Below are 27,024 nucleotides of genomic sequence, written 5' to 3' on the forward strand. Positions count from 1 at the left end.
AACACTCCACAAGTTAATTTTCCAAGTCAGAATGGACTCAGAATGAGCAAAGCATCAACACCCAAAATGTTTTCCTGCAAAGTACTTCTCAGAGCACTATTTTGAGTACTTGGCCATAAAGCTCAACACATTCTTTTAACTCTAGGCACCAGTGAGAACATGGCAGCTTCCAGTACATGCAGTCCACCATCCCCTTTAATGTTTATTTGTTCAGGGAATCCCCTGACTTACAAACACCAACATACAAATGGCCTGCCAACCCCCTTGCTATGTAATTTCCCCATGTGGTGAGAGGAGAAAGGAGCAGCTTCAAAACTCCCCATTTGGTTAGTTTTCGTGGACCTGAACTTTTGCACAGGATAAAAGAAAACCAGAAATGCACCCTCTATGTATTTAGAGAGTTTATCTTGTCTAATTCCCCCACATCTGTGACTAACATAACTGTTATATGATCTCTCAGCTGTGTCAGCTGGCTGCCTCGGCAGGGTGCTGACCCTATGTCTGCTTTCATGAAAGCAAGAAGTAGACACACTGCAAATTTATTGCAGGATTTGTATCTGCTGTAACAAGGAAATGTTTTTCTTTAAAGGTTATTCTGCTATAAGCTTATCTTTAAGCACACGATTGAGGCTGGTTTATCACCTGAAATGTGCATTTGCTGTGTGATGCCTCGCTTCATCGCACAACACCACAAACAAATGAACCTGCGGCAGAGTGTGTCGACAGGGTCACATGCATAGCACGGCGTCCTCCCCTTCCTCCGCCCATTGACGTACTCCCTGATGGATATAAGTAAGTGATTGGAATTCATGTTGTATTCCATCATTCTCTGCATGCCTGCCACAACCTTTTTAAAAGGTTTGCCTTGCCCATTGACTTACATTACTTCCATCACAGCAGAAGTCCGGAGGTTAAGCGCTGTTGTCCCAGCGCTGGCTTGGGCACTTCCCACGCAACGTGATGCATTAAAGGACAACTGAAGCAAGAGGATTATGGAGGCTGCCATATTTATTTCATTTTAAGCAAAACCTGATGCATGGCAGCCCTGCTGATCCTCTGCCTCTAATACTTTTAGCCATAGCCCCTGAACATGCAGCAGATAAGGTGTTTCTGACTTTGGCCTCAATTCACTAAGATCATGCTAGAGATAATAAGGCAAGAGAAAATTTACCTCCACACATGAGAGAGTTATCTTACCTCTTCATTCCTTAAGTTACCTCTCCTGTAGTTAATTTACCTCCTCTGTAGTTATTTTCACACGCAGTTAATTAACAGCCTGTCTTTAACTCTGGAGTTATTTTAAGGATTGGAGAGTTAATTTAAAGACAGAAGAGTTAACTTTAGGCTTGCCTGAGGTAAAATGTTTCCTGAATACTACATGCCTTATCACCATGGTAACAACTCTAGAAGAGTTATTAAAGACAGGAGATAAGTTTAGTGAATTGAGGCCATTGTCAGATCTGACGAGATTAGCTGCATGCTTGTTTCTGGTCTACTTCAGACACTACTGCAGCCAAATAGACCAGCAGGGCTGTCAGGCAACTGGTATTGTTTCAAAGGAAATACATATGGTAGCCTCCACATGCTACTCACTTCAGTTGTCCTTTAAGTGTGCTAGGCCCCATTGCCTTGCATTACCCTGCAGTAAAACAATGGAAGTGTAAAAGGGGCCTCACAGATTCAAGATTACACTCATGATACAATCAAACTTCAAATTTACGAAGTTATGATATATCTAAAACAGAATGTAGACAGTTTATGCATTTTTTCCCAATAGTAAGCAGAAATATGGATGAAGATAAGTCTTACAGAATCAGATGTCTTGCTTGGAGTAGAAGAATGTGAATTTGAGCCATGAAGAGCACTGTGGTTATGTGAATTTTCTTGTGGAGAAAAGCTGGTCCCTACAACAGAAAATGGAAAAACACTTAGTATTATCCAAAGAACAGTGCAAATTAAAGGGAAGGTTCAGGGACGCTACAAAAAAAAAAAAAAAATCCACATCCACTTACCTGGGGCTTCCTCCCGCCCGTGGCACGCAGGAGGTGCCCTCGGTGCCGCTCCGCAGGCTCCCGGTGGTCCACTGCGCAGTACTGCCCGGAGGACGTCCGAAGACGTCAGCGCGCCGGCATTGAACGCACAATGGAGCGCAGAAGAGGCCCGACCTGGCCAGGTCGGCCACCGGGAGCCTGCGGAGGGGCGCCGAGGCCACCTCCTGCCTGCCACGGGCTGGAGGAAGCCCCAGGTAAGTGGATGTGGATTTTTATTTTTTGTATTGTCCCTGAACCTTCCCTTTAAAGCAACTTCAATATAGCTGTACATTAAGTCAATATTTACAGATATTTTTATGCATTTATACAGCACTAATATTTTCTACAGCACTCCAGAGAGTACACTGAATAATTCATATCACCAACTTTCTCTCACAGCCTAGAGACAAGAAGGTGGGGAGGTTGTTCAGTTATCCAGACAGTATATGTCTGAGGTATGCTGAAGCATCAGAGGAAACCTATAAACTGCTAGTAATTACCTTATTATTAAGTATTTATATAGCGCTAGCATCTGCCACAGTGTTTTACTGAGTACATAGTCATGTCACTAACTGTCCCACAGAGGAGCTTACAATCTAATCCCTACCACAGTCATATTTTTTATTTATTTATAAAGCGCGAACCTGGTACGCATCGCTGGAAATTAGTTTAGGTTACAGACAATATTTAGGGGTGACATACAGCAAAATGACAATACAGGAATACAAGAAAGACCAGATTAGGCAGAACAGTAGGTAGGAGTACAAGGTAATGCTTAGTCACTGGAGAGGAGCATGGAGATTAGGCAAGTTAGGTTCACTCAAATGCATAGCATGGGTGCACAGTAATTGAGGTGCATGATCAGGTAGGACACAAAAGGAGGAGGACCCTGCCCACAGGCTTACAATCTAGAGGGAGAGGTAAGGACACGAGAGGTAGGGGACCAGAGTTCAGCTGTGGGTTTAGAGCACTTGTGAGGGGTAGTAGGCTATGTCCACTATAGTCTGAGACAAGTTATGGGGAAGCAAGTTATTTTATCTGTAGGTTTTTGGGATGTAGGAGGAAACCGGAGTGAGCAGAGAAAACCCACGCAGGCACATGGAGAACATAAAATCTCTGTGCAGATAGTGCCCCGGCTGGGACTTAAGCTCTGCAAGGCAAGAGTGCTATGCACTACACAACCGTGCTGCGCTCATCTTTGTGGGGTTTGCTTTTGATTCCACAGATTCATGCAATACCCTATATGGACAATAATGTACTTCCTTATAACACATTTTAACCACTTCGCACTTCCTGGCTTCTTTCCCCCCCTTAACCACCAGAGCAGTTTTGACGTTTTAGTTATCCCTATATTTAATAAGCAATAACTTTTTCACTTTGGGTACAAACTAGACTTTAAATGCTTTTTTTCTCCTCAGCAATTATTGCATTTCCTATGCATTTTAAAAAGAAAAAGGGGGAGGCTCCCATTGGACTGGCAACAGTTGAAAAAGGAGAATTATCCATACCTCCGATATGAAAACAGTCATACCGTACTTTTTTATGCAACTCCTACATTGTTTGTCAAGAGGTGCTGATCAGCAGTGTTCAGCCTCGTACACGCTTGACTCAAGTGAGCTGTTTGTCAAGAGGTGCTGATCAGCAGTGTTCAGCCTCGTACACGCTTGACTCAAGTGAGCTGAGGTGCCGATACCCACCCCCTTAGCTGATAATCAGGCATGTGTACAGCGGTGCATGACCCGCGACACACAATCAATCACCCCTCTCAACAGCCGATTCCTTTGTGCACACCTCATGACGTCATGCACCGCTCTGTCGTCCCTCCGCATAACAAAGGTATGCATCGTCAGCTGATTTGCATCTTGCGCTGCCCATCGATGTCCCCCAAGGGGATTGGATCCTGGTCTCAGATGGGCAACATCCATCAAAGGTGTGTATACACCTTTACTTTGACAAGGTGGGAATGCAGAAATATAACCAACAAACGTTGCTTCGGGTGATACCTTTAGTGACTAACTGTACATGGTTTAGTCAAAGGTATCAACGAAATCACCATTTGTTAGTTTGATGTCTGTATTACTGCTCCTCGACTAACACCGGACCACACTTCACTTGCTTCACCGGGGGGGGGGGGGGGGGGGGGGGGGAATCTCTTACCTCTAGCAGACTGCTTACTCTCCCCACCCCTACATGTTGTAATATACAGAAAAACTTATTTTGCTAAAAGTAAACAGTGGTAACTGGGCAAGAGTGGGAGCTGTTCAGCTTGCCACATCTTTTCTTTTAAATCTGTCTCAAACAAAAGGCAGAAACAGAAAGGCAGTCGTGTCAGGGACAAAAATCCTGAAAGCCTTAAAGGGATACTTCAGCCAGGAACAAAAAAAAACCGTTTACTTTCCTGGGGTTTCTACCAGCCCCCTCCAGCCGTCCCGTGCCCTCGCAGTAATTCACGGAGCCTCCGGTCCCTCGCCTTCAGCTAGTTTCATTTTCGCTGACAGGCCTGGCCACATGTATTTTTCTTCACGTTCCCATCCACAGTAGTGTCCTGCGCCTGTGCAGGATGCTACTGCGGATGGGAACACGAAGAAGCATACGCATGGCCAGGTCTGCGCAGAAAGCACAACTCCCCAGTCAGCGAAAACAAAACTAGCTGACGGCGGGGGTCCAGAAGGTCCGTGGAGTAACTGCGCAGGCACAGCTGCAGGGGATGGTAGAAGCCCCGGCCAAGTAAAACTGATTTTTTTTATTCCTGGCTTAAGTGTTCCTTCAAGGCTGAAGAAAGGCACAACATCAGTTATTCTAAGCCCAAATACACACAACATTAACCTCTCTGGCATTATGATTATTTCCATGCAATTTTTTCAAAAGCTTTTAGACCCTAAAAACAAGATAAGAAAAAGCATACCACAGAGAGATTTGCAGCACCTCCTGCATTTAACTCACTCGGGGACGGGATTACCGCTCTGAGCTGCAGATTTCAGTCAAGAGCCTGACTCAAGATTACCACTAAGGAGGTTAAAGGAAACCTTAATAGAGGGATATGGATGTTTCCTTTTAACTGTTTTTAGTTCTAGGATGGATTCTATGTCCTAATTAGTCCCCCTGTATGTTCTAGGACATAGAATCTACGTCCTGCATTAAACCGCGCTGTCTGCCGCCGCTGCGCGTGCATGGTCACGTGAATGGTCCTGTAAATTATTGTTGCTGTTAGCTAGCAACAATCAATCAAAGTTAGGGGGAAAAAAAAGTTGTAAAGGTAAAATAAAAAATTGAAAGTGACATGGTCCCAATAAAATAAAAAGTATTTTTTTTTATTCCCCATTAATTTTTAACCCAAACTTAGCCTATTAACCCCTGCAATGCCTATGCCTGTTTATAAACATTTAATGACTGCCGCCAGTAGCAATCGGATGCAATCGCTAGGGCGACCGTTTCAGGCTCCAATGCTCTACAGATGTAACGCTCTGCCATTGCCTAGTGATGCATCTATGCTGCCCTCTGAATTGTCACTCTAGTGAACGCATTTGATCGCCACAGATGCGCAGACTGGGGCTAATGGTCCGCCACATGCTCAGCTAGAAGTAAAATATGGCATATGGGGTATAATTTTAATCGGGAAGGGCCAAATAATTTGTTTGTAAATGTTTTATAACTGTGGGACGTAAGATGTGAAAATTAGGAAGGGGAAAAATGAAAAAAATTTAGTTTTCTGCATTTATGCCTAATTTTCCCCCATAAATGGACTGTAAAACCAAATAGTTTGGGGAGAAAAATATTACCCAAAGAAAGCGTAGACTGTACTGAAAAAAATAAGATATGTATCACCAAGATGGCATAGATAATTAAAAAGTTACTGCTGTATCAAAACGACACAGCTAAGGTGTAAAAAACGTCAGGAACTTCAAGTATGAAAAACCGTGGAACGTGAAAGGGTTACACAGTACCAGTCCTGCTGATCTCTTTGGCTGCAGTAGTGGCTGAATCACACACCTGAAACAAACACGCAGCTAATCCAGTCTGACTTCAGTCAGAGCACCTGCTGTGCATGCTTGTTGAGGGACTGTGGCTAAAAGTATTAGAGACATAGGATCAGCAGGAGAGTCAAGCAATTAGTATTGTTTTAAAAGGAAAAATCCATATCCTTAGTTTAGGTTCCCTTTAAAGCAAATTCTCACAGCAATCAGGTTGGAAAGCATTTATAAACAAACAGTTAAAGTGGTAGACAAAAGTACCTTTTTAATTCGCACAAAACTGGTCAGAGCTGAAGCTCAGGATTAAAAAGCCATCAAGAATTCAGCAAATGAGCAGGTAAAACCAGATGTGGCAATGAAATCAAGTGTGACAATGAAGACTACAATTCCCAGAATTACTGTAGAATGCATGCATCAAAGACAACAGTGGCAGTGACAAGGGTAGAGAATAGAAATAGCAGATGGACATGTCTTGTGTTGTGTTATGTGGTTTGTGGAGCACACTGCAGAGGTGAGCAAGCAGCTTCCTGTAATTTTGCTATGCCATAAAGGAAGGCTGCCACATCTTTATTTGCAAATCCACTACCCCACCTCACCCATATTCAGCTTTATGTACAAGAAATGGGCGAGATGCTTCTGTCAGTCGCTTTACTGGTCCAGCTTGCTCTACGCCCAGACACAGACTTGTGGTTCACAGGAAGTTTGACTGGCAAGTAAAGATCATGGTTTAACGGCATCTGTGTTACAGGGAACTGGTTTCATCATTTCCACTGGTAAGGAAAGAAAAAAACTTCACGTTTTGGTATTTGTGGGACTTTATTGCTGCTGCATGTGGGTTTGAGTGACACCTGCATTGAGTATTGAACTGCTCTATTGTTAAAAAGAGCACGCTAACCGTAAACTGACTTGGTAAAAGGAGACAGCTAGTGCGCATCAGATATTGTGTCGCTATTTAAACAGTAATAATTGTTTTTTGATCCTTATAACATCTGTGTGATACCGTATGTATAAATATTTATGAATATCCAAGAATTCTATTTTCTATGCATTTTGCAGGGAAAAACAGGCGTAAATGCAAAACTTTTTTTCCAGTTTTCACCCTTCCTAATTTTTTCATGACAAGTCCAACAGTTATAAAACATATAAAACGGATTATAATGATACCACATATGCCTTATTTCACTACTAGCTGAGCTGGCGGCAGAGCATTATCTGCAGCCTGCGCGTGTGTAGCGATCGGATGTGGCTGATACAGTAACTGGGATCCTAGTACAGATGCATCGCTAGGCAACAGCAGAGCAATGCATCTGTAGAGCACGCAGTCCCTGAACCGTCCCCCTACCACAAATGATCACTACAGCGATTGTTAAAGGAGTATTGGGTGAGATATATATCCGTAGCAGCTGCTATGGGGCCCAGGTGGTACTTATACTTGTATTCACCATTAGCTTTGTGTTCCTGCACCCTCAAACTTTGTCTCTGTGCCCATGAATTATGTGCAGTGTTGATGGCATGAGAATATATATTGCTCAATGAATTCATATCCATAGAATAGGTGCAGGTAGCATTCTTTAGGAGCTCCTACATCTGAAGGACTCATGATCTTTTAAACGGGAATGTGCACAGGCGTCAGCTTTAAATCCAGGACAGATTCTGCATCCAGGAACACAGCAGAGGACCATTTTGGCTGTAGAATCTACATCCTGGATTGTTAACTAATTACATACAAAAAAAGTAAAATCTGACAGCAGGGCTGGTGCAGTATGTATAGCATCAGCCGCCTCTTTCACCTCTCAATACAACTGGGGCAGTGCAATACACACTGCACTAGCCCGCTGTCAAACTGCTGCTCAGCTTTCCACAATGGAGAGGGAAGGAGGTGAGAAGGAGTCAATGGCAGCAATTCATTGAAGGGAACCTAAACGGAACATATTAAAAAAAAAAAAAAGTGTAACTTACCTGGTGCTTCTACAAGCCCCCTGCAGCCACCCTATGCCCGCACCGTCACAGAATGATCGTCTGGTCCCCCGCAGCAGCTAAATTACGTTTTTGGTGACTGGGCCAGTCGATGGCCACTGCGTCTGCGCAGCCATGGCAGCGAGCGTCCTCGATCACGCTCCCGTTGCCGGAAGAGTCTTGCGCATGCACAGTACTAGATTTTCTAGTACTGCACAAGAGCAGGATGCTCCCTGCGGCGAGAGTGTGATCAAGTACGTGCAGGCGCAGTGGCCATCCACTTGGCTGAGTTGCCGAAAAGGAGATTCAGCCGCTGCGGGGGTCCAGAAGCCCCAGGTAAGAAACGTATTTTATGTTCCGTTTAGTCTTGTTACTTTGCTGAAGAGAATGTCACCAATGTCACAGAACACCTGTACACACAAGCAGGGCTGTGGAGTCTGTACAAAAATCCACCGACTCCGACTCCTCAGTTTAGAATTCCACCGACTCCTCCTCCTCTAATTTGCATATTACAATCTTGTTGATTGAAAGTATGTAACATGAAATTCGTCTCTTAACTGCCAACGCTTAGGAATTTTAAAAGACAACTGAAGTGAGAGTTATATGGAGACTGCCATATTTATTCCCTTTAGTCATAGACTACAACTAGTCCTTGGTAAGAGTAATTGTAAAAGGTACAGACCAGAACAAAGAACATCTATCAGGCCCTAGGCAATGTAACTGTGGGTACATGTAAGAGTGATGTGCAGGTACTCTGCAGGGGAATAAGGAGATTCTTCCTCTATTACATTCTTCATGCACAATCTGAACCAGGTTTCTGGGTGATAGACAACACCTCTGTGTTCCATGTGTACAACATTCTCAGTGGATTCCCTGCAGCTCTGTGGGGAGTGCATATGTAGCGTATAGTACTACTGTGTAACAAAGTAAACCTGAGACAGATGAAATTAAAATTTTATACATACCTGGGACTTCCTACAGCCCCCTTCAGGCTAATCAGTCCCTCGCTGTCCTCCTCCGTCACCTGGATCTTCTGCTGAGTCCAGGTACTTGAGCCAGTCGGGCGTAGTGCGCATGCACACACTCCGCCGCCGGGAGCGTACTACACGTGCGCAGCATTATTGCGCAGGTGCAGAATGCTCCTGGCTGTGGAAGCGGCATGCGGCCAGACTGCGCTGACTGGCTGAATTACCAGGACTCATAGCAGAAGATCCAGGTGGTGAAGGAGGACAGCGAGGGACTGATTAGCCTGAAGGAGGCTGGAAGAAGCCCCAGGTATGTATAAAAAAAACTTTTCTTTTCATCCTTCTCAGGTACCCTTTAATTTGTAGTCACCAAACCAAATTTTAACAACATATCAAATTATTTGATTTCATGAGCAAAGAAAGTGCGTACATTTGCATAAATCAGAATCAACGCAGAATTATTTCCATCTCATTGACCATCTCTATTAGTGACACGGCTACACATCAGGCTTTATTCTTACAGCATAGATGTTATGTAGCGTTTATAAGAGATTCCTGTGTACACATCATATATACAGTCACAATCAGATATGTATATCTGACTTTAAAAATACGGGGACTGCTTTATTGAAGCAGCACAAGTAACTAATTTTGATTGGTTTATTTCATTTTTGTGGACTAAGCACAGCTATTACTGTATGTATAAATTATTTATGATGACTATTATCTGAGAAATAGAACATTTTATCATATTTTCCATTTTAATTACAGTTTAAATTCATTAGGAGTTAGTGCATTTTTCCCGACTCCGACTCCAGGCACCCAAAATTGCCCTGACTCCACAGCCCTGCACACAAGCAGTGTTAAATATAAGAACACTTGCTCCAAACCGGATTTCCTTTCTATTTGCTTATTCATAACAATTACGGTAGGTGGTATTTTGCAATATGATAACTTTGATTAGAGATCAACAACTGAACAAATACCCTATTCCTAAATGCTCATTTGACAATGTAGGAATACAAATTCAACAATACCCATGTCACCAATGTATAAAGAATCTGCTCCAACAGCCACAATCAGTCACAGTTCCAAAGTTTAGTGAGTAAATTTAGCTCAGGCACACAGTAGCGTGGATAGAGGGGGGAGGCCCTAGAGCTGCGCAGCCGCACTAACGTGTATGCGGACTGCGCAGCCGCGGCCAGCTCCGGCGGCCATCTTATGAGAGGAAGGGGAGCCCGACCCAGTCTGTGGGGTCGGGAGCGGCACGGGGGGCGATCAGACTGCGGGGACCCGGCGGAACTGCACGGAGGACGCGGACGGCGTCCTCCGTGCATTTAAAAGTGTTTAAGGTACTTGTCTTTTTTTTGATATTTGGGCTCATAAGTCCTTTAAAGGATACCCGAAGTGACATGTGGCATGATGAGATAGACATGTGTATGTACAGTGCCAACCACACAAATAACTATGCTGTGTTCCTTTTTTTCTTTCTTTGAAAGCGTTAAATATCTGAAGTCAGACTATTAGCTGCATGCTTGTTTAAAGGATACCCGAAGTGATATGTGACATGATCTCTTTGGCTGCAGTAGTGGCTGAGTCACACACCTTAAAGGATACCCGAAGTGACATGTGGCATGATGAAATAGACATGTGTATGTACAGTGCCTAGCACACGAATAACTAGGCCGTGTTCCTTTTTTCTTTCTTTGTCTGAAAGAGTTAAATATCAGGTATGTAAGTGGCTGACTCAGTCCTGACTCAGACAGGAAGTGACTACAGTGTGACCATCACTGATAAGAAATTCCCCTTTTTATCTCTTTCTTGCTCTCAGAAGCCATTTTCTGCTAGGAAAGGGTTTTATAGTTGGAATATCTTATCAGTGAGGGTCACACTGTAATCACTTCCTGTCTGAGTCAGGACTGAGTCAGCCACTTACATACCTGATATTTAACTCTTTCAGACAAAGAAAGAAAAAAGGAACACAGCCTAGTTATTTGTGTGCTAGGCACTGTACATACACATGTCTATTTCATCATGTCACATGTCCCCTCGGGTATCCTTTAAACAAGCATGCAGCTAATACAGTCTGACTTCAGTCAGAGCACCTGATCTGCATGCTTGTTCAGGGGCTGTGGCTAAAAGTATTAGAGACACAGGATTAGCAAGAGTGTCAGGCAACTGGTATTTAAAAAGGAAAAATCCATATCCTTCTCAGTTTAGATTTCCTTTAAAGGAGTCATCAGGCAAAGTATAGTAAAATGAGTGGCACTTACCGGAGGCTTCCTCCAGCTCCCAGGATGTCCCTCACCGCAGCTCTCCCAGCAGCAGTTCGCCGCAAGTCCGTCCCGGTCCCCGGCGATAACGTCAGAGCGACCTCCAGTAGTTCTGCGCTTGCGCAGTCCGCTCCGGTGCACGTGGCGGTGATTGACAGCGCCTGGAGGTCGCTCTGAAGTCATCGCTGGGGACCGGGTCGGAGCTGCAGCGAACGGCTGCGGGCAGAGCTGCAGCGAGAGACATCCTGAGAGCATGGAGCTGGAGGAAGCCCCCCGGTAAGTACCACTCATTTTACTATACTTTGCCTGATGACTCCTTTAAGTACAATTCATTGCAATTCCAAGAAAATTCATGATGAATCCATTAAGGCACCATATGTTGGTCAAAATCCCACCACACTGAAGAATGAGTCATATGAAGAACTCAGATTATTTTTTTCTACTTTAATCATACTCAGAACATTAATTCTAGAAACGGACAAATAAATACATATTAATTATGTAAACAATGTTTTTTCCCAGAAAGCACCTGCAGGATGCAGTGCAGAAGGTTTTTTTAGAGTGTATTCCCACAGATCCACTTACATCCATCTGTGTACAATTTCATTGAGCCAGAGGGTGTCAGATTCCAGCCTAATCATCACAGGCTTTAATTGCCATCCTCACCTGGGCACTGGCAGCACAATGTAAATTACTACACCTAGAATGGAAACATCTGTGCAAATGATGAGATGATATAAGAATGGCATTTTCTTCCTGTGCTGTTCAAGGAACAGAAAGTGGAAGAAATGCCATAATCCACACCAGCCACAACTATGTTCTGAAACGAATGCTGAAAGCTTACACAATCCCATATATAGAAAAACATGGCTAACGCAGCTACATTTTACAAAAAGAAACCGATAAGATTTGCTGTAAAAGCATTTTGCATGTTTTCTAAATTGCCTTTCCTACTCTAATTCACATAACATACATGAAAAAGGCACACAAATATAGGAGTATAAAGGCATCATGTTTTTAAATATGTTCCAGGGTAAACCAAAACACATTGGAGGGGGAGACTAAAGCTTTGCACACAGGCTAGAGTCTAGCCTGCAGCAGTAACAGGCTAGACTCTAGACCTCAAACAATGTGACTGGTCCAGGCTGCCGCTGCCAAGCATCTAGTGTCTGTATGAGGACTCCAATTGTGTCAGAGAGATCGGGGCTGAAAGACCTTTCCATGGATACCAGTGTTCTCCTTGTGTTCTCCTCCTTACCCTATTCCACTGCATCTTGTGTGGTCCTTCCACCCTCCCTCTATAGCAGGGGTGTCCAAACTTTTTAGGCCAAGGGCCATTACAGCATTCTTGAGAGTGCTACGGGATCACAAACACTGGTTCGCACGACAGCCGGGGGCCCCAGCCTCTCTCACTTGCTGGGGCCCCCAAACCACCATGCAATACCCAGAGGGAAATGTGGGCGAGTCCTGGCTCTCTCACCACCTGGAGGTAAGAGAGCCAGGGCTCGCCCACATTTCCCTCTGGGTATCGCATGGTGGTTTGGGGGCCCCAGCAAGTGAGAGAGGCTGGGGCCCCCGGCTGTCTAGCGAACCAGTGTTTGTGATTTTAAATGTCTGTTTTTGCAGCTACCAGGATGCGGTTGACAGGTGAGTGTTTAGGGAGGGGACTGTGTGGGAGATGCCTACACGCGGCGGTCCCTGTAAAAGATGTAATCAACGATTACGTCCAACCAAGCCTCCCACCTGAATGCTAATTTGTGCAGATCCTGCTAGATCGGTATGGCAGGCAAAAGGTGTATGAACGCGCACCTGATTGGCTGACTGGCGCCTGCTGGCCAGATAGAGGTAGGAAAATGCCTGAACTGGTAGAGTGCTACGGGAGCAAATTAGCAAAATGCTGCCTTTCTACTCGTATATTTTTTGCTGTTGTGTTAGGTACACTATTCCTGTGACATTTTGTCAAAACATTTCCACCCATACACCGTGTGCAGTGCAGCACAGTGGCAAATGCTTATCAGTGGTCGTTACTGCTACTGGCACAGTAGTGGCTACTAATCAGTGGTTGTTATTGCTGCTGGCACAGTGGCAGCTGCTAATCAGTGGCTGTTACTGGCATAGTGGTGGCTGCTAAACAGTTGCTGTTGCTGGCATAGTGGCTGCTGCTTATCAGTGGCTTTTGCTCCTGCTGGCACAGTGGCAGCTGCTAATCAGTGGCTGTTACTGCTACTGGCATAGTGGCAGCTGCTAATCAGTGGCTGTTACTGGCATAGTGGTGGCTGCTAAACAGTTGCTGTTGCTGGCATAGTGGCTGCTGCTCATCAGTGGCTTTTGCTCCTGCTGGCACAGTGGCAGCTGCTAATCAGTGGCTGTTACTGCTGCTGGCATAGTGGCAGCTGCTAATCAGTGGCTGTTACTGGCATAGTGGTGGCTGCTAAACAGTGGCTGTTACTGGCATAGTGGCTGCTGCTTATCAGTGGCTTTTGCTCCTGCTGGCACAGTGGCAGCTGCTAATCAGTGGCTGTTACTGCTGCTGGCATAGTGGCAGCTACTAATCAGTGGCTGTTACTGTTACAGTGGTGGCTGATAACCTACAGGCGAGCAGAGGGGGAGGCAAAGTGGGGGCACATGGTGACCCCTGAATGCGGCACCACATGGAATTAACTGTAGAGAGCTTTGAGGGCCACCAGAAAAAGCTCAGCGGGCTGCATTTGGACCTCCGGCAGGAGTTTGGACATGCTTGCTCTATAGCAATAGAACAAATCACTAGCCTGCTTGCAAGACATCTGAACAACACTAGGCCCCAAATTGAAACGCATAATTCCTGTCACCCGCAGGAATCATGACTGGATCACCTGGTCGAACATTCAGGGGTCGAGCACTGTAAACACATCTGTAGGATACAGCTGAGCAACACGTTCTATTGTTAGAGACAGGGCTGTGGAGTTACTACAAAAGTCTTCCGACTCCGCAGGTTAGGATTCCACTGACTCAGGACTCCTCCAATTTGCATTTTACAATCTTGTTGATTAAAAGTATGCAACACAAAATGCATCTCTTAACTGCCAACGCTTAGAAAAAGACAACTGAACTGAGAGGGATCTGGAGGCTGCCATATTTATTCCCTTTTAAACAATACCAGTTACCTGGCTATCCAGCTGATCTTCTGCCTCTAATACTTTTATTCAAACTTTGGCCTCGTTCACATCATACATTTACATACGTGCGCATTTGGAATCCCGTATGACTTGGTAACATGTAAAAACAGCAGAAGGGTAAAGACAGCCCTTCTGCCGTTCACATCAAATGCGCTGCGCAGCAGTACGATGCGCTATGATGCGCTTGCGTACTGCTGCATGCATTGTGCCCGCAAGTGCAGAGCTGACCCATTCATTGTCAATGGATGGGATCAGCAGGTAGCAGCGCAGATGGCGTGCGATCGTATGCTTTGCGTTCCAATCGCACGGCCATCTGCGCTGCATAGATTATAAAATTAATCCTTGGTAAGAGTACTTGAAGGTACAGACCGGAACAAAGAACTGTAAGAGTGATGTGCAGGTACTCTGCAGGAGTATAAGGGGATTCTTCTTCTACTACACATTCTTCATGTACAATCTGAACCAGGTTTATGGATGATTGAACACAGAGGTGTTTATGTGCACAACATTCTCAGTGGATTCCCTGCAGCTCTGTAGGGAATGCATATGTAGAGTATAGAATTACTGTGTAACTTAGACACTTAAGTGTGAGAAAAATCATCTTAAAAAAAAAAAAAAAAAACCCTACCTAAACCGCCACCAAAATCTAACTAAATCCCCCCCTAACTCCGACTTTCTAGGTCGTGGATTTTGCTGCTATAAGAGGCAGAGCTATGAGCCGCAGCTCTGCCTCCATTCGCGTCTATCAGCAGCGGATCTCCGCCCCTCTCAGTGAAGGAAGACAGAGGGGCGGGGGAGAGGCGGCAATCCGGGCTGACAGACGCGCTGAGAGGCAGAGCTGCGGCTCATAGCTCTGCCTCTCACGGAAACGCTCCCTGGATTGCCCCCCGGGGAATTAGGGGGGATTTAGTTAAGATTACAGCCACGGGAATGCATCGGTTTAGGTAGGGCTAGCATATTAAACAGATTTTTAAAATAAAAAGATGATTTTCTTTAGACTTCAGAGTCTCTTTAAATCTGAGACAGATGAAAGTTTTATACATACCTGGGGCTTCTTAAAGCCCCCTTCAGGCTAAACAGTCCCTCGCTGTTCTCCACCACCTGGATCTTCTGCTGTGGGTCCAGGTACTTGAGCCAGTCGGACATAAAGCACATGCACACACTCCACCGCCAGGAGCGTACTACGGAATGCTCCTGGCTGTGAGAGCGACACGCGGCCGGACTGCGCTGACTGGCTGAAATACCAGGACTCATAGCAGAAGATCCAGATGGCGGAGGAGGACAGCGAGGGACTGATTAGCCTGAAGGGGGCTGGAGGAAGCCCCAGGTATGTATAAAACTTCTTTTCATCCATCTCAGGTACCGTTTAGTCTCCAAACCAAATTTTAACAACATATCAAATTATTTGATTTCATGAGCAAAGGGAGTGCATATATTTGCATAAACCAGCATCAATGCAGAATTATTTGCATTTCATTGAACATCTCTATTAGTGACACGGCTACACATCAGGCTTTATTCTTACAGCATAGATGTTATTTAGTATTTATAAAAGATTCCTGTGTACACATCATATATACTGTACAGTCACAATCAGATGTGTATATATGACTTTAAAAATATGGGGACTGCTTCATTAAAGCAGCACAAGTAACTTTTTGATTGGTTTATTTCATTTTTGTGGACTAAGTACACCTATTACTGTATATATAAATTATTTAGGATTCTGACTATTATCTGAGAAATTAAACATTTTATCATTTTCTATTTTAATTACAGTTTAAATTCATTAGGAGTCGGAGCATTTTTCCCCCCAACTCCGGGTACCCAAAAATTGCCTCGGCTCCTCGGCCAAAGCGCTGGTTATAGATGGGGCGGGGTGGGTACTGCTCAGGATATGAAGGAGTGGCTTCCAGCAGTCACAATACAGAAAGGACCAATGTATTCAGCCAAGAAGGTTCAAAACTCTAGATCTTTTGGAGATTTATTGCGGCGGCTGTACACACACTAGATTCTAACACAGCATGGGTACTTTGGTTGCACAGCTAAAGTAAATCTTGAGTACACACCCTATTTAGGCCACAGATATCATTCCTTATAGAGGAGGGCTCCGTAGTGGAACATCTGAAAAGGGCTAATGGATATTACCTACTTTAGTAGAAGGAAGCCTCTGGACAGTCCTGAGGCTTCCCCCATCATCCTCAACCACACCGATCCAGCACTGGAATCTTATAAACAAATTGGACAAGAGCGATTTCAATTCTTGAAGCAATTAAAGTCTGGCATGCTGCATTTTCTGCGTTTTTCTTCTTGCATTGCTAGCATCCAGAATTGCGATTTGCTGTGTAAAGGAGTCTTAATTAAAAAATATGAAGTAAATAATAGCTACGTACGACAGCTTAGGTGAGGACACAAACATCTCTCAACATACCAACAGCAAAGCACAACATTAGTACCTGTCTAACTAAAGCATCTACTTCCCAAATTCCACCAGAAAGAGGCAAAACATAGAAGTAAATTCCTCCAAACAAATTTAAATAGAAGCTTTGACTATCACTTTCAACCCCGTTCCTAAGAATTAACAGCAGAAAGCTGAGAGGCAGATGCAACCGGCAATTACCAATGTGTCCTTTCACAGAAGGTGTACAGAATAGTGCTAAGCATGTTTGAGAAGCTGGCATACACGCTACTACTGCTGTCATTCCTGCCTTACAAGGTTCCCTCAGTTGGCCTTTCACCTGGTGACTCCCATCTGCCGAGGCAGATTTCCCTTGCAAAGCTCTGTGGCAGAATGAGCTAGAGCCAAATGTCAGCAGGAAGTGAACTACTAAATGTTTTCAAAACCTGAAAAACCAGTCAGAAAAAATGACAAAATCATGAGCAATTCAAAAGCCAGAATTGTAATACATATCGGATTCAAAGAAATAGGTCAGCTCTGCTTTCTGCGTAGTCTGGCTGAAATTCAGCACCCCATTATTACATCTCCTGTCCAACTGACAGACAATACCAGCAACCTTTACATCATTCACATGTTGCGGACGTAGGCTATTGAAATCTATGTCCTGTTTGCAGCCTCTTATCTTTCCAGGACACAGTTCTCAATAGCCCATTTACTGCAGCTTCTATTGTCGCTGAATTCAGCCGATGGCAGCTGAGTTCTGTGCACTGGTCAGGAACCTGTAATCACTGTGTAGTGATCAGATGGCAAGGAAAAAGAAAAAGAAAATTGTTCCTTAAAGGACTTCCGAGGCCAAAATCCGGGCCCAAAACATAAAAAAAGTTAGCTACCTTCATGGCTTTGTAAGGCACGGAGGACGCCGTCCGCGCCGTTCCGCCTGGTCCCCTCTGGTGAATAGCCCCCCGAAAGGCTGCGACCCCACGGTCCGGGTCGGCATCTTCTGCCCCTATAAAGATGGCCGCCGGAGCTGGCCACGGCTGCGCAGTCCGCATAGCCGCTACTGCGGCTGCGCAGCTCTAGGGCCAACCCTCCGATCCACGCTGCCTGTTACGTGATCGGGGGGTTGGCCCTAGAGCTGCGCAGCCGCAGTAGCGGCTATGCGGACTGCGCAGCCGTGGCCAGCTCCGGCGGCCATCTTTATAGGGGCAGAAGATGCCGACCCGGACCGTGGGGTCGCAGCCTTTCGGGGGGCTATTCACCAGAGGGGACCAGGCAGAACGGCACGGAGGGCGCGGACGGCGTCCTCCGTGCCTTACAAAGCCATGAAGGTAGCTAACTTTTTTTATGTTTTGGGCCCGGATTTTGGCCTCGGAAGTCCTTTAAAGGGCAACTATCTAAGTTAACTAAAATTCTATATTCTACATACTTTTCTCGTAATTACTAGCAAATAGTAATATAAAGGCTATTTTTCATCTTCTCATTTCTTATGTGAAAAAATATGAGATTAACAGAACACACTTTTCACTGTGCGGATTACTTTGGAGTGCTGTATCCAGCGTACAGAAACAGTCCTTACTGGCTGTAATCCTGTAACTGAAATGTCTTCAAAAGGATAGAAAGCAGAAATAGACAACTAGGCGACCTAAGGCCATTTAAAAACTGGCTCTAGGTCTGTCACCGCCACATGCCTCTCCTGACCCAGTCCTCCCCTGCAAGCCGCGCTTCAGTATCTCTGCGTCCCTGCACATGAGCAGAGCGAAAAAACACACACACACAGGGACATGGGACGTAGAGATCCTCAGGTTTTATTAGGTAGGATGTTGGACTGAGAGGTGGAAAAACTCAAGAAATCCACTTGCTGGCCAAGCAGCAGCAATCATGTGTTGCTGCTCACAGTGAATACTTGCTACAGGTATCTATTAGGAGTGATAGCACAGGGTTTCTGCTACTTGGCCCGCAGATGGATTTGCTCAGTTTTTCCACCTTCCAGTCTAAGGCCACTTACAGACATCAGACCATAGTCTTTGGAAAATGAAAGATCACAGACCAATCTTACCACCCTTCCTGTAGTATAAGAGCCATACTCTACACAGTCTTTTCTATGGAGCTGAACTCCACATCAGGAAAAAATCTTGGCAAGATGCTGCACACAAAAGATCAGTATCTGCAAAAGATCTGTTCCTGCCAAAAATCCATTCCTGCAAATTGCAATGATAGTCTATGAGATCTGCAGATCATCATACACACATGATTTAACTGACATTCATCTGCAGATCAGATCCACCAGGATGGATTTTCAGATCTGCAGATGAATGTCAGTTAAATCATGTGTGTATGATGATCTGCAGATCTCATAGACTATCATTGCAATTTGCAGGATTGGATTTTTGGCAGGAACAGATCTTTTGCAGATACTGATCTTTTGTGTCTGTACAACATCTGTGTGTGCAGTATCTTGCAAAGATTTCTGTCTGATGTGGAGTTTAGCTCCATAGAAAAGACTGTGTAGAGTATGGCTCTCATACTACAGGAAGGGTGGTAAGATTGGTCTGTGATCTTTCATTTTCCAAAGACTATGGTCTGATGTCTGTATGTGGCCTAACACTGGATATAGCATCAAAATCGTGTGTACTGATAAATGACTCATCAGCCACAGCACAGTGTGCCTCAGTCTCTGGTTCACACAGTTCTAATACTTTTTACCCCTGATAGATGGGGTCGATAATCCGACATGTCCGATATTCCTTCCAATTGTTTTTTTGGCTCGATTTCTCATAGAAGTGAATGGAAAAAAAGAGAAACGAGCAAAAGATAATATCGAGCGGAGAATCGAGCAGAAAAAACGATCGGGTGGAAAATCGAGCAGAAAAGCGTAGTGTGCAGGGCTGTGGAGTCGGTGCAAAAATCTTCCGACTCCAACTCAGACTCCTCAGTTTCTGAAACCACGACTTCAACTCCGGGTACCCAAAATTGCTCAGAATCCGACTCCTCGACTCCGACTCCTTAGTCTAATACTTAAAGATGAACTGTAACGACAAAACGGCCCCTGGGGGGTACTCACCTCGGGTGGGGGAAGCCTCCGGATCCTAATGAGGCTTCCCACGCCGTCCTCCATCCGTCAGGGGTCTCGCTGCAGCCCTCCGTGCAGCGGTGACGTAATATTTACCTTCCTGGCTCCTGCGCAGGCGCTCTGACAGCTGTCGGCTCCGAAGTAGGCGGAAATACCCGATCGCAGTCGGGTCTGTTATACTGCGCAGGGGCAAGTTTCCGGCGCCTGCGCAGTAGAGCGGACCCGACGGAGATCGGGTATTTCCGTCTATTTCCGTGCCGAAAGTCGCCACAGCGCCCCCGCTGGAGCCAGCAAAGGTAAATATTGAACTGACAGTCGGCACAGTCGCCGGCTGTTCGGAGGGCTGCGGCGAGACCCCCGTGGGACAGAGGACGGCGTGGGAAGCCTCATTAGGATCCGGAGGCTTCCCCCACCCGAGGTGAGTACCCCCCAGGGGATCTTTTTAATGTTACAGAGTCTCTTTAACAGGGCTGTGGATTTTGTACAAAAATCATGCGACTTCGACTCCCGACTCCTCAGTTTCTGAAACCACGACTCAGACTCCAACTCCGGGTGCCCAAAATTGCCCCAACTCCGACTCCTCGACTCCGACTCCAACTCTGACTCCACAGCCCTGATTGTGTGTACCAAGCATGAAATAAACAGTCAAGATTACAGTCAGAAAGGGGGTCATTCTGAATGGTGGGTGTAAGCATCTAAACACCAAGGGTCCTCTTTAGATCCTTTCTCTGTAGTTGAAAAATCTCTCGGGTGTTCTCATATGATCTGTGAGAAAGCAAGGTGTGTGGGCAGGGCAGGAAAACAGTAAACCATTCCTCTGACAGGGACGTGGCACCTATCTACATGGTACAGTCCTGGTATCAATGTCGACTCAAAGCAGGGACCTGATACACAAGTCATTTCCTTCACACAGGCTGTGATAAGAGACTTCTCAAAAGCCTTCTATTGTTACTGGCTAATAGATCTAGGTATTCAGGGTTTACAGAATGAAAGTTTCTTTGCTAGTTGTCTTTTAAGGGGCTAGAAGCCTGCAGGTCCCACCAGGGTAAAGGTAGACCTTTGTTATTGGATGGATGAAATGAAAGTAGGCCATACACCCAAAACATTTTCCCAGTGATAACCGGCACATTTGATTCCTCGAATTTGCTAGAAATCGATGCTGCAAACAATGCTCGATCTCAACAGATGGAAGGTATTGATTGATACTCAGCGTGTTGGGAGTGTGCGTTAGAGTATTGCCACCTTAAAGTGTAATGGTCGGGCATACAATCAAAAATAAATTATTTATTTATATCTGGTAAATAAGTAATAAGGATGCTAAACAAGCAATCCAAAAGTTAAAATCCCTATTACTTGTTGATAAAAAGATCATTCCCCAGATTACCTGACTTATTTGGTACACACAAAATTTGGTACGCAGAAAGGAAGTTGCAGGGCATGCCGGGTTGTCCTTTTTTGCTTCTCTACTTTCCCCTCAGACTTAACTACGGTAGCCACTTTCCCTACCGGTTTCCCCTCTCACACCTCTGTTCCTCTCTGATTGGCCAGTATTTCTCATGCTGAGACTATGCACTTTCTATAATGGAGGATAGGCAATGCATACACAATCAGGCAAAGGCATCAAGGGAGGAAATGACATCAGGATTGACTTCAAAATAGCCACAGTTAAAATGGGAAATGCCAAGAAGGATTTTTTTTATTTTTACTGTAGAAAAATCACTAAAATCAAAATGTGGACAGTGCAATACATGTTATTTAAGTAGAGCAAGTATTTATCTACTTATATACATGTGGGTTTTTTTTCTGAGACATTATGGCTGACAGCTCCTCTTTAGAGGTCCACAGACACTGATGTCACCCCATCAGAGAGCTGATCCTCCAGGTGACATTCCAGGCCCAACGCTGTACAGATACATAGCCTGCAGGCTGACCATGCACTCTGTTTCAATGCAGGGAGGCAGAGGGCCAACAGAACAGCACAGACATGATGTCACGCGAGCGCAAGGACAAAAACAAAATAGACCATCATTTGGCTAAGTAGTTGGCAGACCAGCTGTAATTGTGGGGCGGGGCCTCTATACACATGCTGCATGCGTACAGTGCTTTACAGTTACCAGATTTTAAACATTAACCAGCAGCAGAAATCTAATCTAATATTTACACTGCTAGCTTTGGTTTTCTCAATGCAGCAAAAAGCTATTGGCGTCTCGCTCTCTTATCACTCTGCCCTCCCACACTTAATACAATGGTTCAGGTGCAATTTATTTTTTTTCTTTATTTTGTACAAGTATTCTTTGTTTTCTTTATGCAGATGTGAGAAATATTGCATTACAGTACAATGCAATATAATCTCAGCATAGTAAACAGAACTTCAGATACAGTAAACAAATGTCCAGGTCCCATCAAATCACCATTATAAGTATATGGTAGTAACACCTGGTTTATGACACACAGTATACAGTACTATGGTATACACTTTATGTGCTTGAGTATGACAATTTCTGATCTAGTAAACTACTTGGCCCAGTCCCTCTGAATCTACTAGAAAGGGATTCTATAGTGTTTACTTTTTAGGATTTTCTTTTTCAAGATATTCAAGCTGTCACAATGCCATCTTTGAAATACTGTGAAATTGAATTATATAATGGTGTGAAAATAGCCAGCCTGTGAAAAAAATGCATTTCCCATACAGTGTGGGAATCATGGCTTTAGCACATGAATTCTTGTATTACGGTACTCATATTTAGATAAAAATGTGAGACAGAAGACAAGAAGCTAAAATTAACTATTAGAAAACACAGAAACCTGAAAATAGCCAGTCTGCTATTCAAAACGGAAAAGGATTCTGATAGTGGATGTAGCCAAGTACATACGTATATGCATTAAAAAGAAACCGTAACCTAACATTTACCTTAATCCCAATCAGTGGCTGATACCCCCTTTCTTATAAGAAATATTTACCTATTCTCAAAAGGATCATCAGGTGGCTCTGTACAGCTGATATTGTGATGAAACCCCTCCCACAGTGTGATGATGTCAGCACCAGGGTCCTGACATCACACCGTGGGAGCCTTGTTGCATTGTGGGAAATAACAGCCGTTTCCAACTGCCAAAAACGCATCATCTCTTTCCACAGACATCACCTGCCAGCAGTAAAGAAGCTGCCATGTGGTAAATGTCAGAATGTAAATCAGGGAGAGGAAAGATTTTACAATAGGCAAACACTGACCAAATCATTTATATATAATTAGTGTAAAAATGAAGCACTTTTTCATGATGTCATTTTCACTGGAGTTCCTCTTTAAAAGGAGAAGTGAGGTTGGGTTCACACATAAAAGGTGTCCAGCCCTGTCAGTTTGACAGCTGGCATTGGTTTTGTGAGAGTTTTTTATGGCTTGGTTCACACAAAAGGTGTAGATTTCCGGTCGAGTCCTGTCAGTTTTCTATGGGTGTGGACACATAAAAGGTGTACAGTTCCAATCCTGTCAGGTAAAACTGATGCAAATCTGACAGGACTGGACCGGAAAGGTACATCTTTTATGTGTGAACCCAGCCTGAGGATGTGTTCCCATCTACAGCCGATCACGTGCAGAAAGCAGGAGCGGACCGCGTAGTGTCTGCTTAGATGATCAGCTATGGTCTGGCTGTAACCTGGCGCAGATACGTTATCCTACGTATATTCTTTTGGCCTCTGAGGAAGCTTTTGTAAAGCGAAACAGTTTTCAGGCCTCCTCCACGCCCACTGCATACCCCGATATCTGTTCACGGTTGATTAAAGGTTCTCTGCATCGCAATATACAGTGCCTCAATCCTCTCTCTATTGGCTGAATGATTCCTGATCTTCTGAGAGCACGTTATTGCCTGTACATACCGGTAATCCAGTGCGGCCAGCGAGTATCCAGTCTGCATCTAGTGCCAGACTTTTTACTCTTGTTGTTTACAGATACGTTATGCACATAGTCTAGACACAGTGATTGTTGATCGCCAGCGATATCAGCAAAGCGCCGTGACTATTGTATCCCAATGGGTCAATTCTCAGTGCAGCTTTTGCAATTTGCATAAATCACAAACATGCAGCATTGTGACTGCAATTGCGATAGGATTCTTGTTCTCTTGTACCGGTAGAGACACAAATGCAGCAGCTAGTGTAAACGATCCCGCGCATCCCAAGCAAGCAAACAAACATTACTTATGCAGTGCAGGAAATGGCCCTGCAGAGGGGGAAAGGTTTATCTCAAAGGTCATTTTTTGTCCAAGAAAATAAAAATATCACTAACAGACCTACATAATATCCCTGCACCTCCTAAACATGAGGAACATTAAGGAAACAGGAACTTTTAAGTGCATTTGCCCAAATACGAAGCATTATTTTATCTAAAAAAAAATCAATTCAATTGCAAAGATTCCTTCGATCCAAATGTTAAGGTTTGCAAACAGTAAATTCAGATCTTACAAAGTGACACAGGGGCTATGAGGAAGCAAGGATAAGAGCACAACACTGCAGCACACAGCACAGAGGCGTGTCGTCATGCAGTATCCAAATAAATGGCAGAGCAACGTATCTCTATGGCAACAAGAGATATGCTAAGAACCCAAGTCAATTGCTTATTCAGCAAAGTCAACACTGCACACTACAGCTGGGAAATGACATTTTCTGTGGAGTTTTACGGTATAAAGGAAAAGTGAGGTTTGCACAGTCACCATATTCGTCAGCCTCACTACAGGGCTGTCTGTACCTATATTTAACCCTTACAGGTCTACCTCAGTTGCAATAAATTGTAACTGTATAAACAGCAAGCACTGATAAGATACGTTTATGCAAGTTACAAAGTGACTGTGGGGTGCCATGTGATCAGTGGTTGCCAACTGTTACCGTTTTACCCCTAAAATAAGACCTCCCCTGAAAATAAGCCCTAGCTTATATTTCAATCATGCCTGTAATATAAGCCCTCGCTGCAGTAGAACCTGTTGCACACTTTATAAAGCAATCTAGGCGTTACAAATGTAAAATGCTTCTATTTTGAGCACTGCTTTATACAAGTCCCCTAAGTAATTGGTGGAACTCTCCTTAAAGGGAACCCGAGGTGCGAGATATGGAGGCTGTCATATTTATTTCCTTGTAAACAATGGCAGTTGCCTGGCAGCCCTGTTGATCGTATGCCATAAGTGGTGTCTGAGTAAAAATCCTGGAACAAACATATAGCTAATGCAGTAAACCAGGGTCAGCCGAGTCAGAGTGCCTGATCTGCTGCATGCTTGTTCAGGGTCTATGGCTAAACTGTTTAGACACACAGGATCAGGAGGATAGCCAGGCAACTGGTATAGTTTTAAACTAAATAAATATGGCAGCCTCCATATCCCTTTCATCTCGAGTTCCCTTTAAGCAGCCCCATAATACTGATGGATAAAGGCAGCATACATAACCATTTACCATCACATACATCAATCATCCTTCCGATGACTTTGATAGCATAATTATCAGTTGCATCAATGCAGTCTCTGCCAACAGCAGTCTAATTATTTAATCTCTACACTACTAACAAGAGCCAAGATGCATGAACTGTACTGCATGCAAATTTGTCATCCACATGTTTGCCAGAAGTTCTCTCGTTTTACGAAAGCCCATCACATTTATCATATGTCCTGTTTGCTTTTTCACAAAGAAATAACAACTGGATAGGGAACCTTAGGGTGTCTTCCAGAGTTCATAAACTCATTAACAGTGTCTCCTGCATATTAGGCACTATATCTGACTGCTATGAAAACAAGCAAGCACTACTGTGCACCACGGAAAGTTAGCGGTTCAAATCTGACATAACCAACAGGTTTTGGATGAGTCCATCTCCTCATGGGGTATTCTCAAGGTTTTCTTTTGTTTTCAAAAGCATTTCCTGAACAGAGTTGCAAGTCTAACTGCCAAAATAGTGTGTGCAAGTAAGTAGGGAACCTGGAATCTTACTATTTTGGCAGTTAAACTGACATTCAGGAAATGCCTTTGCAAAACACCAAAGCATCTGGGTCCAACTGTAAGTTTTAGTTTAGCTGTGATGCAGTCCTATACAGACTCTGCTGACTGAGAAACCAGCTGACTGCTGCTCCCCTGAGGAACGACACAAACAGCTGTGCAACAACTAGAGAGGCTGAGCAGGAAAATTGAAGTGCGATAAAATTGACCTAACATTCAATGAAAATGTGTTTTCCAACTTTTTATTACCCATAGTTATACCTGCTTTTGTGCACAAGTAATATTGTCCATTTACAAATTACAAGGTCCTAAAGTACAGTTTATATGCTCAGAGAGCTGCCTTGCATTTTATTCATAGCTGCTGTATTTATATATTAAAATGTATCTAGGGATCATGTCTCAACTGTCTCTGCTTCTCAGCTCAGAGCAGTTAGTTTGCTGCTGGCTGTATACTAACTGTAGCAAAAGACAAAAGAGGAATGTGAACAAAAGATGTTATCACATCTTAGGATGCTTTCAGCTTTCCACTGAAGTGTTGTCTAACGGTTGCTGTTTAAAGGGGTTCTTTCGCGAATGAGGGGGAAAAAAATGGTGGTCTATGCAAAGACTATTAAACATCCCTCTAAAATAGCGTGAAAAGTTTTTCAAATAAATGAATGGTTTCCTCAAAGCAACATATAATCCTCAGTGTTTGTAAACACTGACGGATGACGGACTGGGAGGCTAATCCATTTGTTAGGGGTGTTTTTTTTTTACTTACATTTCACAAACATAACTGCTGCCCACCTCCTTTTCAGTGGTGTAATCCAATTCTGTCATAAATCAGTTAGATGCACGTGAGGTTAAGCAGCTGAAGGCGAGCGGCAGCGGCTACTAACAAACGAGTCACCGGCAGGGACTTGTGCTGCCCGATCTAATAAAAACTCTCTGATTCCCTGGCTCCGAGTCCTGTGTCTCCTCCACCCCTCCGAGAAACTATGCGAGTTCGGATACCCGAAGTGATATGTGACATGATGAGATAGACGTGTGTATGTACAGTGCCTAGCACACAAATAACTATGCTGTGTTCCTTTGTTTCTCTCTCTGCCTGAAAGAGGTAAATATCAGGTATGCAAGTGGCTGACTCAGTCCTGACTTAGACAGGAAGTGACTACAGTGCGACCCTCACTGATAAATTCCCCTTTTTATCTCTTTCTTGCTCTCAGACGCCATTTTCTGCAACGAAAGTGTTTTATAGTTGG

At 44.3% G+C, this 27,024-nt stretch overlaps 1 protein-coding gene across 3 annotated transcripts in view; it reads right to left on the reverse strand.

The window, feature by feature from the left end:
• WAC (WW domain containing adaptor with coiled-coil) overlaps positions 1 to 27,024 on the reverse strand; it is a 118,389-nt gene that overhangs the window by 52,163 nt on the left and 39,202 nt on the right. For all 3 annotated transcript variants that reach the window (XM_068235720.1, XM_068235719.1, XM_068235718.1), the window contains exon 4: positions 1,810 to 1,904. In XM_068235720.1, coding sequence (XP_068091821.1) covers positions 1,810 to 1,904 — 95 coding nt within the window. The remainder of the gene's footprint in view (positions 1 to 1,809; positions 1,905 to 27,024) is intronic.

The sequence above is a fragment of the Hyperolius riggenbachi genome, chromosome 5 (assembly GCF_040937935.1).
Source record: "Hyperolius riggenbachi isolate aHypRig1 chromosome 5, aHypRig1.pri, whole genome shotgun sequence".
In the NCBI taxonomy this organism is placed as follows: domain Eukaryota; kingdom Metazoa; phylum Chordata; class Amphibia; order Anura; family Hyperoliidae; genus Hyperolius; species Hyperolius riggenbachi.